This window comes from Clupea harengus, chromosome 24, assembly GCF_900700415.2.
Source record: "Clupea harengus chromosome 24, Ch_v2.0.2, whole genome shotgun sequence".
NCBI classification, from domain to species: Eukaryota; Metazoa; Chordata; class Actinopteri; order Clupeiformes; family Clupeidae; genus Clupea; species Clupea harengus.
This window is the reverse complement of record NC_045175.1, coordinates 18,311,980-18,327,686: the sequence shown is the minus strand read 5'-3', so window position 1 is coordinate 18,327,686 and position 15,707 is coordinate 18,311,980. Positions and strand designations below refer to the sequence as shown.

At 43.9% G+C, this 15,707-nt stretch overlaps 1 protein-coding gene across 1 annotated transcript; it reads right to left on the bottom strand.

The window, feature by feature from the left end:
* Positions 1-784: 784 nt before the first annotated feature.
* Positions 785-10,400, bottom strand: LOC122128766 (phospholipid phosphatase 3-like). The gene is made up of 6 exons (XM_042703525.1): positions 9,971-10,400; positions 6,604-6,761; positions 4,425-4,705; positions 3,799-3,856; positions 1,505-1,681; positions 785-949 (listed from the first exon to the last, which is right to left on the bottom strand). The coding sequence occupies exons 1-6, from the start codon at positions 10,137-10,139 to the stop codon at positions 785-787; spliced, it is 1,008 nt and encodes a 335-aa protein (XP_042559459.1). The 5' UTR covers positions 10,140-10,400.
* Positions 10,401-15,707: the final 5,307 nt, after the last annotated feature.

Genomic DNA, 15,707 nt, shown 5'->3' with positions numbered 1-15,707 from the left:
CATCATTAAATCGTAAAAGAAAAATACAGTCAGTCGTAGTGTATGATACCAAGCAACTGCCACACAGAATTCCACTGCCGCATCCCGCGCTCACATCGCTTGCCGTCTGTGGTGGACCGTAGGGTGGGTGGAAACGCTCCATGAGTTTGAGTCGAGTGCTGATAGTGATCAAAACGACGATGAGGAAGATTCAAGGGGACTGAGAATGAAGGCAACGGCTGTGGACGGGTTTTTCATGTGTTTGTATTTGCGGACTTTCATGTGTTTGTATTTACGGACTTTCATGTGTTTGTATTTACGAGTTTTTCATGTGTTTGTTTTACTGTCAGCCAACATTCCTTTCACTCCTCTTCCGTGTGTTTGGTTCTCTGATTATCAAGCCAGTAAAATACATACAATCATAACAGTTCACATATATCTGTCCATTATAATAAAAAAAAAGAATAAGGATAACATTCATCAATGCCATCATCTCTCCTCTTGATGAAGAAATTGTGCTTTAGAAACAGGTGTGTATTATAAACACTATATATACGCGTTATGGTAAATTGTTAATAACAACATTCCAGGCTCCGAAGGTCAGGGTTAGCTTGCCAGAGTCTAGGTGTCACAGGCTACTGGCTTTGCAAAAAAGTGGCTCCTTGTTTGTGTGATAAGGCATTATATGGAGCGTGTGCAATGGAACTTAGGGAATGTGTGTCTGTGTGTGTATGTGTGTGTGTGTGTGCGTGTGTGTGTGTGTTTCTCTTTGTCTGTGTGTGTGTGCGTGTGTGTGTTATCCATCCTAACACACAGTCTGCCGGTTGGACAGTGGCTGTTCTAGGGGGAGCTGAGGGGAGGGGCAACTTTGGGTGTTCTTAAACTGAGGGGAGGAGCCACATTGGGTGTTCTTTAACTGAGGGGAGGAGCCACATTGGGTGTTCTTAAACATGGTGGAGATATAAAAAGCCTGGAGAAAGAGAAAGACAACAAGAGGGAGGGGATGGTCGGTTATTGTTTTTCATTTTTATTTTCATTTTATTTCACTAGTATACACACATTCCCCCTCTCGTCCACACACACACCCAGTAAGCAGTGAGTACACCCTGGATCAGTCCAATGAGTATAGGTGGTGGAAGTAGTATACACACACATACACAAACACACATTTAAACACACTCACACACACACACTGACACAAAAACACATTCAAACACACACACACACACACACACACACACACTGACACAACAAACACATTCAAACACACACACACTGACACAACAAACACATTCAAACACACACACACACAAACACACACTCACTCACACAAAGACACATTTAAACACACACACACACACACACACACACACACACACTCACTCACACAAACACACATTCAAACACACACACACAAACACACACACACTCACTCACACAAACACACATTCAAACATGCACACATACACACTCACACACACACACACACACACACACACACACATATACATGCACAAACACTCACCACCCAGTAAGCGGTGAGCGCCCCCTGGATGAGTCCTGTGAGGACGTCGGTGGGGTGGTGGCGATAGTCGGAGATGCGGCTGAGACCGGTGTAGATGGCGAGCATCACCAGCAGGAACTGGATCAGGGGCCGCAAGAGTCGCGCACCACGCCACGATAACCGTGCCTGCAGGTAGAACTGAGAGAGAGGGAGACCGTGAGTATCAGTGTGTGTGTGTGTGTGTGTGTGTGTGTGTATGTGTGTGAGTGTGTGTGTGTGTGTGTGTGTGTGTGTGTGTGTGTGTGTGTGTTTGTGTGTGTGTGAGTGAGTGTGTGTGTGTGTGTGTGTGTGTGTGTGTGTGTGTGTGTGTGTGTGTGTGAGAGTGTGTGTGTGAGAGTGTGTGTCTGTGTGTGTGTGTTTGTGTGTTTGTGAGTGAGTGTGTGTGTATGTGTGTGAGTGTGTTTGTGTGTGTGTGTTTGTGTGTGTGTGTGTGTGTGAGTGTGTGAGAGTGTGTGTATGTGTGTGTGTGTGTGTGTGTTTTGTGTGACTACACAGAGTCGCCATTCAAGCTCAGTGGATCTGAAATTAATATATTCACTTTGCCTAACCCATAGAAAATACATGGGAGGAGATATAGTATATATATATATATATATATATATATATAAAGGGTTAGGGTAAGGATATAGGCTCAAGTGTTTTTTAACAAAGCAGTAGTAGTAGCCGTAGTAGTGGTAGCAGTAGTAGTAATAGTAGTAGTAGTAGTAGTAGTAGTAGTAGTAGTAGTAGCTGCAGCAGTAGCAGTAGCAGTAGCAGTAGCAGTAGCAGTAGCAGTAGCAGTAGCAGCAGTAATAGCAGTAGCAGTAGTAGTAGTAGAAGCAGTCGTAGTGGTAGTAGTAGTAGGAGGTAATTTTATAATATTCTGTTAGAAAAAGCTGCTAAGCCAACTGGCAGTTGTAAAATGAGAAGAAACAAAGCCGGTAGGTTTTGAAGTGTCCTAGGGTCAGGGTCAGGGTCAGGGTGCCTGCAATAACTCTCCAACACTACAATCCATTCAGGTCACCCTTTAAAACCACCTCTCCTCAGTAGTAGAGACAGGCCTCTGTACACTACTTATGTCAACAACCAGGGTTTGTGTTTATTCGATAATCCCTAGTTTTATGAAACTCTAAGGTGTATGTTTCACCTGTCATGTTCTTTCCTTTTCTCTGATTTCTCTCACTATTCCCTCCCCCCTCCTCTCTTCCTCTCTCTTTCTCTCACAAATGATCACATTATCTCTCTGTCTCGCAACCCTCAGACCCCCCCCCCCCCCCCATCCTCTCTTCTCCCTCCTGTGACACTTGGATCCTTCTCCTCACACACAATAGATGCAGCGAGAGAGAGAGCGAGAGGGAGAGGGAGAGAGAGAGAGTGAGAGAGAGAGAGAAAGAGAGAGATGGGGAGGGAGGGAGAGGGAGAGAGAGAGAGGGAGATAAAGACAGAGCTGGGGAGGGAGAGAGAGAGAGATGGGGAGGGAGGGAGAGGGAGAGAGAGAGAGGGAGATAAAGACAGAGCTGGGGAGGGAGAGAGAGAGAGATGGGGAGGGAGGGAGAGAGAGAGAGGGAGAGGGAGATAAAGAAAGAGCTGGGGAGGGAGAGAGAGAGAATGACGAAGAGAGAGAGAACAAAAGCTGTCTGTTCCGCTTCTCCTCCATCTCGCTGCTCCTAACTCACGCCCCCCCACTAACTCACGTACGGATCTGATTTCATCTACAGTGTCTACTGTGTGTGTGTGTGTGCACTCGGGGGAGTGTGTTTTTGAATTGTGAGTGTGTGAAAGCTAGTGTGTGTGTGTGTGTGTGTGTGTGTCAAACGCTGTTTAGACAAGATTCAATGCGTCTGTGTGTGTGTTGGTGGGGGGGGGGTTGTGTGCCAAAATGGACAAATCAAGTTGCTTCAGGCTTATTTGAATGCCTTGTGCATGTTTGTGTGTATGTGTGTGTGTGTGTGTGTGTGTGTGTGTGTGTGTGTGTGTGTGTGTGTGTGTGTGTGTGTGTGTGTAAGTGTGTTTTGTGCCAAGATGTGTGCAGCGTCCAAATCAAACAGTTTTAGACTTTTGTGAATGCCTGTACATCTGTGTGTGTGTGAGGCTGTTTGTGTGTGTGCATGTGTGTGTCAGGCTTTGTGTGTTTGTGCATGTTAGGTTGTGTGTTTGTATGTGTGTGTTAGGTTGTGTGTGTGTATTGTGTGTGTGTGTGTGTGTGTGTGTGTGTGTGTGTGTGTGTGTGTGTGTGTGTGTGTGTGTGTGTGTGTGTGTGTGTGTGTGATACTCACAGCTAAGTAGAGCATGGTGTACATAGCAAAGGAAGCATGGCCTGAGAAAAATGACTTCCTATCAAAATGAGAGACAAGAAAAAGACATTTTCAAACAGAGGCACACAGTCAACCACACACACACACACACACGCTAGCACCCATACACACACGCACGCACACAAGCACACATCTTGCCACTCAATCAATCATAGATAATCATCTCCTTCATCTTGCTGTGTGGTTAAATCCATTTACGGTTGTCTCAAAGCATTATGATATTTTATATCTGTACAAAATTGTGTAAATACACAAAATACAGAAGCACAGAAAACTCAAATAAATCTTTTTCCTGTTTGCCGGTGACCTACACACACACACTCACACACACACACACACACACACACACACACTCTCTCCTGTTCTCTTTCCCCAGGTCAGGGTGTTCACCGGTGACCTACACACACACACCTGGCCTCTTCCTCAAGGTTGGGATGCTTACTGGTGACACACACACACTCTCTCTCTCTCTCTCTAACCTGGCCTTTTCATCCAGATCAGGGTGTTTACAGGTGACACAAACACACACACACACACACACACACACACACACACACACACACATACACTCGCTCTGTCTCTCTAACCTGGCCTCTTCATCCAGGTCGGGGTGTTTACAGGTGACCGTGGTCACGTAGGTTCCCATGGTGCAGTTGAGCATGGCGTAGGAGACGCCGCAGGCCTGCAGGAAGTGAGGTCGCAGGCGACCCACGCTCAGCTTGGCCATGTTGGTCAGCGATTGGCTGACACAGCAGCCAAACAGGAAGCTGCCCAGCTCCTTGTAGAGACAGGAGACGTACAGGTTCTGCATGAAGGCGCTGGAGTGCACACCGCGGAAACGCACCCGGTAACACTCGCCTAAGGCAATCTGACAGAGAGAGAGAGAGAAAGAGAGAGAAAGAAAGGGAACGAAAGAATGAAAGAGAGAAGACAACACATTGTTCCTTTTCCTCATTAGTGTCATCACATTGTCTTCATCCGCTCTCAGGTCAGCATCATCGTCATCATCGTCACCATCGTCATCACTATTGGGTCAGCATCATCATCATCGTCATCACTATTAGGTCATCATCATCATCATCATCATCATCATCATCATCACTATTGGTCATAGCAGTTAAAAGTAACTAAAAAGCAGACTTTGTACCAGGCTAAGTTATTACCCATACTAGGTTATGTGGTATGTGTATATTTTCTTTTCTTTCAACTGAATATTTCTTCAATGGAAAAACAAATACAAAGAAAAAACACAATACATAACAATGAGGATGGGCCCATGGCAGTAACAACAATAACAACAACAATAACAATAACAATAACAATTAATGTTTAAAACAAATGTTGCATACACAAACACAGACATGTATCTTGGTCCCGTATGAGAGATCTAATTATTATTAATGACATATTGTTGATCAGTAAAGCACGTAACTTTCTTGGCTTCTTGTAGTCTGGTTTGATGGAGAGAGGGAGATTGATAGAGAGACACATCAGCAAGGAGAGAAAGAACAAAGTTCAGAGAGGGACAGATGGGTTAAGAGGAAAAGAGAGAAGAGATAGAGGGAGAGAGGGAAGAGGGTGAAGTTGAGGGAGAGGAAAATATAGAAGAGAGAGAAGAGGGAGAAGAGAGAGAAGAGGGAGAGGGAGGGAGGGAAGAGAGAGAGAGGGTGAGAGAGGGAGAAGAGATAGAAGATAGAGAAGAGGGCGAGGGAGGGAGGGAAGAGAAAGAGAGGGTAAGAGAGGGAGAGAGGGAGAAGAGGGGAGAGAGGGAGAGAGAGAGAAGAGGGAGGGAGGGAGGGAAGGGGGTGAAGGTGAGGGAGTGGAAGAGAGAGAAGAGGCAATTTTAAAGATAGAAAACTAACAAAAAAGTGAGACCATACATGGTGAGCATAGTTACACAGAGAGAGATGGTGAGCACAGTTACACACAGAGAAACACAGAGAGAGATGGTGAGCATAGTGACACATAGTGATATAGAGAAACACAGAGAGAGATGGTGAGCAGAGTGACACAGGGAGAGATGGTGAGGATAGTGACACATAGTGACACAGAGAGAGATGGTGAGCATAGTGACACAGAGAGACACAGAGAGAGATGGTGAGCATAGTGACACAGAGAAACACAGAGAGAGATGGTGAGCATAGAGACACAGATAAACACAGAGAGAGATGGTGAGCATATAGTGACACACAGAGAGACACATAGAGAGATGGTGAGCATAGAGACACAGAGAGAGATGGTGAGCATAGTGACACACAGAGAAACACAGAGAGAGATAGTGAGCATAGTGACACAGAGAGAGATAGTGAGCATAGTGACACAGAGAGAGATGGTGAGCATAGAGACACAGAGAGAGATGGTGAGCATAGTGACACACAGAGAAACACAGAGAGAGATAGTGAGCATAGTGACACAGAGAGAGATAGTGAGCATAGTGACACAGAGAGAGATAGTGAGCATAGTGACACAGAGAGAGATAGTGAGGATAGTGACACAGAGAGAGATGGTGAGCATAGTGACACACAGAGAAACACAGAGAGAGATAGTGAGCATAGTGACACAGAGAGAGATAGTGAGGATAGTGACACAGAGAGAGATAGTGAGCATAGAGACACAGAGAGAGATAGTGAGGATAGTGACACAGAGAGAGATGGTGAGCATATAGTGACACAGAGAAACACAGAGAGAGATGGTGAGCATAGTGACACATAGTGACACATAGTCCCAGATGCAGCCCAGGTCAGGTGCAGATCGCCAGCTTATTACCGTGAGGCCGGTGATGACGATGCCCCCGGCAACGAGGAGGCCGTCGGGGATGACCTCGTGCTCCAGGTAGGGGTAGGTGATGCTGGAGTCGCCGCAGAAGAAGCCTCGCCGGTACGGAGACACCGCCTTCAGCTCGCACGCAAAGAATGGAATAGAGGCTAGGAGGAGAGAGAGAGGGAGGGATAGAGGGAGGGAGAGAGGGAGAGAGAGGAAGAGGGGGAGGGAGAGAGAGGAAGGAGAGGTGAATTACAGGAGTGCCCGCTGCAACCCATACATATCATGTGAAGAAATTGTGATGTTTTGTTCTTTTCAGATATTTCTGTAAAATGCTATTTTAAGATTATTTGCTATACATTGTAAGCTGATTGGGTTGCCAAAACAAAAAAAAAACAATAGTTTCAACCAGAGACAGGCTTAAAACCAACAGTACATTTTGGCTGTCACACATATTCTTTGTACAGCTGGGTTTTTGAACAGGCTTTTAGATGTGTGTTAAAACCACAGAAAGAGTCGCATCTAAACCCATTTAAACACCAGCCAGAGTAACTGAGATCAAAAAGCATGGCTTTTATTAGCATCGTGGTGACTTAGCTCTATGAGCTAAATGTATACACATTTCAGCTCATACACGGAAAGGTTAGAGAGATACAGTACATATAGAGATAGACAGAGCTAAATGATTGGGGGACATGATCATAGCCAGTGAGAGAGAGAGAGAGAGACATACAGGTGAGTTCAGATAAAGGGATTCACAAAAGGGGGTTAGTACTGAGATAGGTAGCCATGTTTGTGTAAAAGTGTGAGAGGTAGGGAGAAGACACCAGCTCAGAATACAAACAAGGCCCCGATGTGTTAAAATGTTGAAGTTAAACAAGCCTCTATCAGACATGTGTGTTTTTAAGTGTGTCAACATGTTATAATGGGTTGAAGTGCACACTGGTAGACCCAAAGTAAACTTTGTGCAAAGGGTTAAGTTCTATCTTCCAAGCGTGTGAGAGCAATTCTGGCACAACCCAGTGAAGACTTCACGCCAACCACATTCTGTGCCTGATCTTACACGTAACGATGCATAACAGTGTAAAACGAGTGAGAGGAAAGGAGGGAGGGAGAGAGAGAGAGAGAGAGAGAGAGAGAGAGAGAGAGAGAAAGGAAAATAAGGGAGAGGGGAAGGAAGGAGCCTGAGAGAATAGAGAGACTGGGAATATGAGGAAAGAGAGAGAAAAAGAGAGAGAGAAATAGAGAGAGAGAGAGAGAGAGAGAGAGAGAGAGGAGAGGAAAAGAAGGGAGACAGGGGGAGGAAGGAGGCTGAGAGAGACTGGGAATGTGAGGAAAGAGAGAGAGAAAGAGAGAGAGAGAGAAACAGATGAACAGAAAGAAAGAGGAACAGATGGAGACAATGAGACAAAAGAGCAAAGACTGTCAGAAAGAGCGAGAAAGACATGGGACAGTGGGGGGGACTGGAGATCCATGTAGAGCCAGCCGTAGAGAGAAAAAACACAATAAGAGAGAAAACAGACAAACAAATACAGAAGGTATATCACACAGCAGAGCAGGGGATAGAGAGAGGCGCATGAAAGAGTGAAAGAGGGGGAAAAGAGTGACAAAGAAAGAGAAGAGTTGCTGTGAAACAAGCTAGTCTACAAATGAAGCCTGTTTCCAATTAGCACGCTGAAGAATTTGGTCCCATTATGACGTCTTCAATAATAGAACGCATAGACAGCAAGGGGAGACAGAACATGCAAAGGAGCGAAAAGGGCTGAAAGAGAGAGGAAGATGAGAGAGAGAGAGGAAGATGAGAGAGAGAGGGAGAGGGGGAGGGAGGGAGAGAGAGATGGGGGGTGGTCTCTTGGGTGGGGGGCACTATAAAGATAGAGAGTCCAGAGATGGTGAGCATGAGAAACATGGGGGGAGGGGGGGGAGAGATGAGGTTCGAACAATGAGAAACATAATTTGAACTAGTGGTCTGAATTCCACAAGAGACACAGAGAAAGAGAGAAAGAAAAAAAAGAGAGGCAGGGATAGAGGGGCAGAGAAAGGGAGGAAGAGAGATAGAAAGAGAGAGAGGGAGAAATGATGAGCCTGGGACGGAATGTGGGGGTCAAAATCCCAGAGGGCATACAGGGACCTAAACCATAAACAAAAATAAAAGAGAGAGAGAGAGAGAGAGGGGGGGGTGAGAGAGAGAGAGGGAGGGAGAGAAGGAGGGGGAGATAGAGAGGGAGGGAGAGAGAGAGAGAGGGAGGATGTAAAAGGAGAGAGAGGCAAAAAAGAAACACTGATGAACGTAGCACCTTCTTGTTGAAAAATAAATCCTGGATTAAGTCAAATTGTGTTGTACCACTTTTGTAGACATGCATACAAAGTTTCAAACGTACACGCATGGTACGCTATACACACTCACTCACATAAACACATGGAAGACTTGACACTCACATGCACAAAGCAAACATCAACACCCATCAACATCAACACTCATAATAATAACCCCATCATCAGTGGTCTGTCTGTCTATCTCTCTATCTCTCCTCCATAATTATTGCTCTCTCTCTCTCTCTCTGTCTATCTCTCTCTCTCTCTCTCTCTCTCTCTCTGTCTTCCTCTCTCATGTATGGGTAGGCTGCACTGTGAGTGTGTAGCCTACTGTTCCATCTCATCAATATGTAAACACTTATCAAATAGGTCTACTTAACAGACATCGGCAATAGAAAAAGTCGAAACCATTGCACTGATTTTGTGCGTTTTGTTGTTTTGAAAAGTTTGTTTAGCCGTATTAAGAATTGACTATGTGAATTCCTGTAGAAATTGTATTCAATTCGCCCCAATTGCTCAACTTCGGGGGCGGGGGGGCAAATTGAAAGGGTCAACACAATTCTTAACAAGCGGATTATATAATTATTTATGGTGAACACAATTCCCTTGGTTGCGCAGTTCCCTGAGAACTCAGGTTGTCATGGAAATCCCGGAGTTCCCTGGCAAGCCTCCAGCCAGCTGGTAGGGTGGAATAAGCACGTGCTAGCGGGCTTGGGGACGTTGGGGGGGGGGGGGGGGGGGGGGGGGGTAGCTTTAAAACGGTCCTGTGGGTTGATAAGCTTGTTTAATATTTGGGGTAGAATGTTGCATGACAATAAGCACAGCTGGTTTGATGTTGTACTACCTTTTGCGTGAGAAATCGGCATAGAGAACTGTGTGTGTGTGCGTGTGTGAGAGAGAGGTACATGTATACGTTTTCGGTATATTCTTTTTTTTTTAACACAGACACGGGTCATCTACATGCATGCAGTAAGGTGTAAAAGCTGCCTCTACCCAACCGCAAGGGAAGACAAAGCAAGCGCCCCTGAAACTAACGACATCTTCTGCTGTTACTTACCCACAAACAAGCAAAGTAAGTCCAAGCCAACGAGTAGGCGTCTTTTGGAGAGCGCCCCATATTGGGTTTCAGAGAAGTCCTTGATTCCGTTCCCTTCAACCGCTGTTCTGGGTCCGCAATTATCAGCTGGTCGCATACTGGCAATATTTGGGCTGTATTTATCTCGCATTGGTCCACACTAATTATTTATTTAAAAAGTTATATAAAACAGCAACCGCCGATTTAAGATATGTTTCAGTCGTTTAAATACAAATATTGCTAATTAATGTGAACTCTAGCTAAGGTTATCTACCGACTTCGCCAAATGACACCTACACAAATCCTCAGCTCTTGCGGGGAAGTCTTCCACAGTCATCACTTAACTAAGAAAATAAGTCCAGAAATGTGGTCATGAAAAGCTAGGCGTGCTAGCAGGCGTAACCCTCATCATTCCTCAACAATTTCGTCTTCTTGAAGAGGAAAACTACGCTGGGATTGCGAAACTCTTGTCCGGTTCATTTTACTCTCCGGCCGTGCGCCCTCTCACAACCTGCACATCCTCCCTCTCTCTCTCTCTCTTTCTCTCTCTGTCCCTCCCTCACTCCTGTTTGTGCCTGTGTGCGTCAATTGGTGCTATCCGCCGCGACGTCTACATTATACGCAACTTCACTGGTCTTTGCCCGCCCGTTGTGTCCCTATGAGAATTCAGAATGTCTAATCATACGCAGTTATAAGACGTCCGCAGGCAGGTTTTAAACATATTTTCAAGATCACGTCTGTCTTGGAGCATTCCAATACTTAATTTATCTGATGGTAAGGTAGTACATCAGAATAATACTCATCTCGACTTAAATATGGATCATCATTTATGTGTGTTTGTAATGAAATGTTAGTTAAAGACTTATGTTACGCACTGGTCCCTCACTAACCAGTCTATCCACGTCCAAATAATACCTCCATGATAATAATAATAACCTTGCAATACAAATATCAAGGTTTCACGATATTACAGTATTAAATGACTGTTTCTTAAAAAAAAGGCAAATGTTAATGGAATAAAGAACTAATTACCCCTCATTCATTTTCTTTAGCATAAATAGTACCATTGTTGATGATAGTCTCATACTGCATACCTCAGAACTAAAAAGATCACAATCAGAATTATTTGTATTGGCAAGTATATTTACACATACAGGAATTAAATAGTACTCTTCCTAAGAATTTTAACGGGATTGAGGTGCTGCCATCTAGTGAAAGAATGAAAAAATTACAGCTACATACCAAACTTGAATGGAAAGCTCACTCTCACTCTCTCAATATATAAACAAATAATTCATCAACTAAAATAGAGAGAGGGAATAAATCAAAAGACAAACAACTCTTCATTCTGACTTGGACATGTATATCATCACTGATGGTCAGATGTGATTGATTAGACTGAATTATTCACAAAAAGCAACATATAAACAAGAAGACAAGTGCGCGAGATACAGTTCCACCAGTTGAATGAAGACTCAAATGTGAGATGTAAGACAGAGGTCACACAGAAAGTTCAGGGCCAAAACAAAGAGATCTGCTTCTCTCAAACACTCCGCATTACAAGCCTTAAAAACTACAAATCCCAGGTCTCCACTTCCTGTACATGTATGTGTACATTGCCAGGGTCACGTTCAATCTGAAGACAGTGTGGCTTTGCACAATGGAATCAACTAAAGTCCTTTAAGGATGCAAGAATAAAAAGAATAACATATCCAATACAAATCAATTCCATCAGGCTCCAAAAACGATGTATGTGTTGTAGGGGCTGAACGCGTTGGTGGTGCTTTGAACACGGCTGTGACAAAGAGCGGATATGAAGCAGTTGACTGTGTTTGTGCGTCGCCTACGTGAGAGTGAGTCACTCTGTGTTTGTAATCACATTCACTGTAAGACACACTGGAGGGATCTCCAGAACGTTTTTGGTGAAATGAAGTTCAATAAAGAAACTGCGGAGAACGCAAAAGTTGAGAAGCTGTTGCCCTGCCTCTTCAATTATTTCGCTGAAATTTCAGAATATTATCTGTCAGCTAGGTGCCGTTGCTGCGGTACCTGTTACACCTGCCTGAAATCTTAGCCTCAGGCTTACTTATTAAAGAGTGTCAACAACGGAATCATAGCATACAGTCTATCCGCAACGTGTTTTTGGCTTTTGTGATTATAGAACCAGCTCCATATAGGAGTAGGCTAATAGCGCATTTATGAAATTAAAGGAGTGTGACGGACCCCAGCGCAGGGTGACCGTCTATAGGTGGGTGTGGCCAAAAAGTTCAGTAAGAGTCAGCCTTCGAAGACATTGGGGGTTTATTAAGGATTGAAGATCATCAAGCAAACCATAAGTAGCTACAACAAAAATTGCAGATTAGGAAAACCCAATTCAAAATCCAATGCAAAAATGTATTAATAAAAAATAAGTCAAAAATCCTGCTAAGCCTCTAATCAAGCCGAGGACAAAAGTCAGCAGCCTCTCACGGTCGGCGCACAATATTCACATTCACATACCTGACAAGGAACTAAACTCACTAGACAGATAAGGTGAACACATAGAAAGGTGACCAGCACCATGTACAACAAAATGGGTACACAGAGAAATCAATCAATACACATATCACAAGACAGACCCTGCAAAACAAATAGCCTACAGTGTTCCTCTGTATGGGAAATACAAATATAATAATCACACCCCCAGGCATGCAAAAAGTCTCCATACAGAAGTGCTTTGGCCATTGCAGGGAATCACCTGTCTAAGTCTCTATAGGAAACAATTAAATGTTTCCCCTGTTGCCAGCGGTGCTTCTTTGCCGTCGAACTGACATTGAGCAATAGCAAAGTTTTGAAAGATGGCACCATATTGCTTCGAATTTTCAAATTAAGGAGGACTATTACTGTTCAAACACTGAATTCTTTTTTCGATGACTCCACTGATATGGCTTGGTAGAAGGTCTATTGTTTCAAAAATCCAGTTTATGAACATGTGAACTGCTCTGCAATAGGAACGCCACCACTAGGTGCGTATGTTTTCACTTTACATAGGAAGGTGCTATTGCTCATGATCAACGCGGAACAAATAAAAACGAAAGTAAATTTGAGCTGAGCAAGGAAGGTTTTGACAGAGGGCGATTGCATGCAGGAACATGTCCATCGTTTTTCTACGAGTGTGAGTACGCATAATTAGTCGAAGTTACTGTTGTAATTGGTACTAGAGGTGGTGATCTCGTTTTCGTGGAATGAATATGGAAGATTACCCTAGAGGGTTACTAGTCGGACACGACACGAAAGTTTTCACGGACTTGATGGGCCTACCTGCGAAATGCCACGCTGTAGATTAGGCCTACCTTTCCATACCACCTTTTCAGACCTTAACTCTAATTTGCCTGGACTGAAATAAAAAAAATGTAGTATAGATATAGTCTGTTATCCAAATCGATAGACTCCGCATGGATCATCCGAAGTTGTAATAAATATGAACAGTTCGGGAAAAAAATGGTTCGAAGACGAGGAAGTGACATTTTACTCAATAGGTTTATATGTAATGACACATATTAAACTAGTACCTAAATGTTCATTTGTAGGCTGTGTGCCCATTGTAACCTGCCTTGTGAGAGAAAAGGTTAGTAAAATCATGGGTGATTAATGCTCCATTCAAGACGTCGGTAAACTAACAATGGAAAGCTCGAGACAGATGCCTCAGGTGCTGCGTCGGATAGTCTGCCATGTCGTCTTTTCCTAACCGCTCATAACTTTTTTCCGTCGAGATCAACGATGTGAAATAGAATTTAGGACTAAGGAAAAGAAAACTGCGGTGCTAATAGCATCCTACTTCACGTAGGTCTACGCTAGGCTACTCATTATGCGAAGTTAGATGTTATTGACGTTAGTTCATAGACTTAAGGAGGGGAAGTAAAAACATAAGCCCCTACTGGTTGTGTTCCAATCGCAGAGCAGTTTACCTATAAAATATCATAAACTGAATTAAACAATTTGGAAATTGCTCCTATCGCTGATACCACCTGTCAGCGGTCTCCCTGTGAGTCGCGGAACTGCTCTACATGTCTACACCCTGTAATTATCACCACGCGGAATGCATTGGACAAAAGCGTCTGCTAAATGACTAAATGTAAATGTGTGTGTGTGTGTGTGTATGTGTGTGAGGCATAGTTATTGTGTAATGTGTGTGTGAGTGTGTGTGTGTTTGTTAGGCATAGTTATTGTGTGATGTGTGTGTACAGAATACACAGAGCAGATGTGAGATCAGTGGTTCTCTCATGTACAGAATACACACAGCAGGTCTGAGATCAGTGGCGGTGATAATGATCCTGATAGTTCATGAAATAGTTTCATTATATTATCCTGCCTGTTGTTGGTATTAAGTAAGAAATTACAGAAGGAGAGAAGAGGGTTGAGGTTCATCCTGTGGTCACAGAGGCCCTTATGGTTACGCCTGTCCCCATAGCTAAAGCAGGGCTGCTCAGGGGGCACATAGTGTGCTGAGGTCAGTGCTGTGTGTCTGTGTGAGTTTATCTGGTCGTACCAGAGGAGAGAGGCTGACTCCAGATCAGCATGGTGACTCATGTAGTCTCTCTTATCAGCGTATCTCGCCAGTGAGTCCAAAGGTCATGAGGTGCTGGTAGATACAACATTATCAAGACTGTAACTCAGGTACGGCACGAAGCCCGTTCGCTGAGCTCATTGCCCTATGAAATTGGGGCCCAGTGTATGTAAATACACTGATAGTATAAATGAAGTAGTTAATCTGCTTCTGACTGTAAGTAATAGCTTTAATCTTTACCAGATTCTCTACCAGAATCATGGTCACCCTTCTACATGCAGCAGAGTTATCCAATTACTGTGGACTATCTGGTCACATGACTCTGTTAATCATTCTCATACTCTGGCAGTGGGCATGATTGCAGAAGTAAGTCCTTTATGAATGCAGGATGAGAATAAAAAGTTGAAAAGTTAACACATAGCCAATCCAAACCAATGTCATCAGGCTCCAAAACGTATGTAATACATATGTCATGTAGGGGCTGAATTTGTTAGTGGTGCATTGAACACACTGTGACAAGGAGCGGATATGAAGCAGTTGACTGTGTTTGTGCGTCGCCTAAGTGAGAGTGAGTCACTCTCTATGTTTGTAATCACATTCACTGAAAGACACACACAACCTGTCTATCGGAAAGGTAGGGTACTGGTTAGGATGACAAAGGGAAGAGACGCCCTCTAAACATGCTACCATGCTACACTAAATTGAACACCTGCCTGAAATCTTAGCCTCAGGCTTATTAAAGAGAGCCAAGAAGGGACTGAGCGCATATAGCCTATCCACAATGTGGTATCGTGTTTGTGATTATGGACCTAGCTCTATATAGGAGGGAGGGAGAGTAGGCTAATAGCGCGTGTATGAGATGAAAGGAGTGTGACGGACCCGAGCTCAGGGTGACCATCTATAGGTGGGTGTGGCCAAAAAGCTCAGTCATAGTCAGCGTTCAAAGACATAAGGGTTTATTAAGGATTCAAGGTCATCAAGCAAACCATAAGTACAACACAAAATGCAGATAAGGAAAACCCTATTAAATATTCAATGCAAAAATGTATTAATAAAAACTAATTAAAAAATCCCTGCTAAGCCTCTAATCAAGCAGACGACAAAAGTCAGCAGCCTCAGGGTCAGCGCACAATATTCACATTCACATACCTGACAAAGAACTTAACCACACTA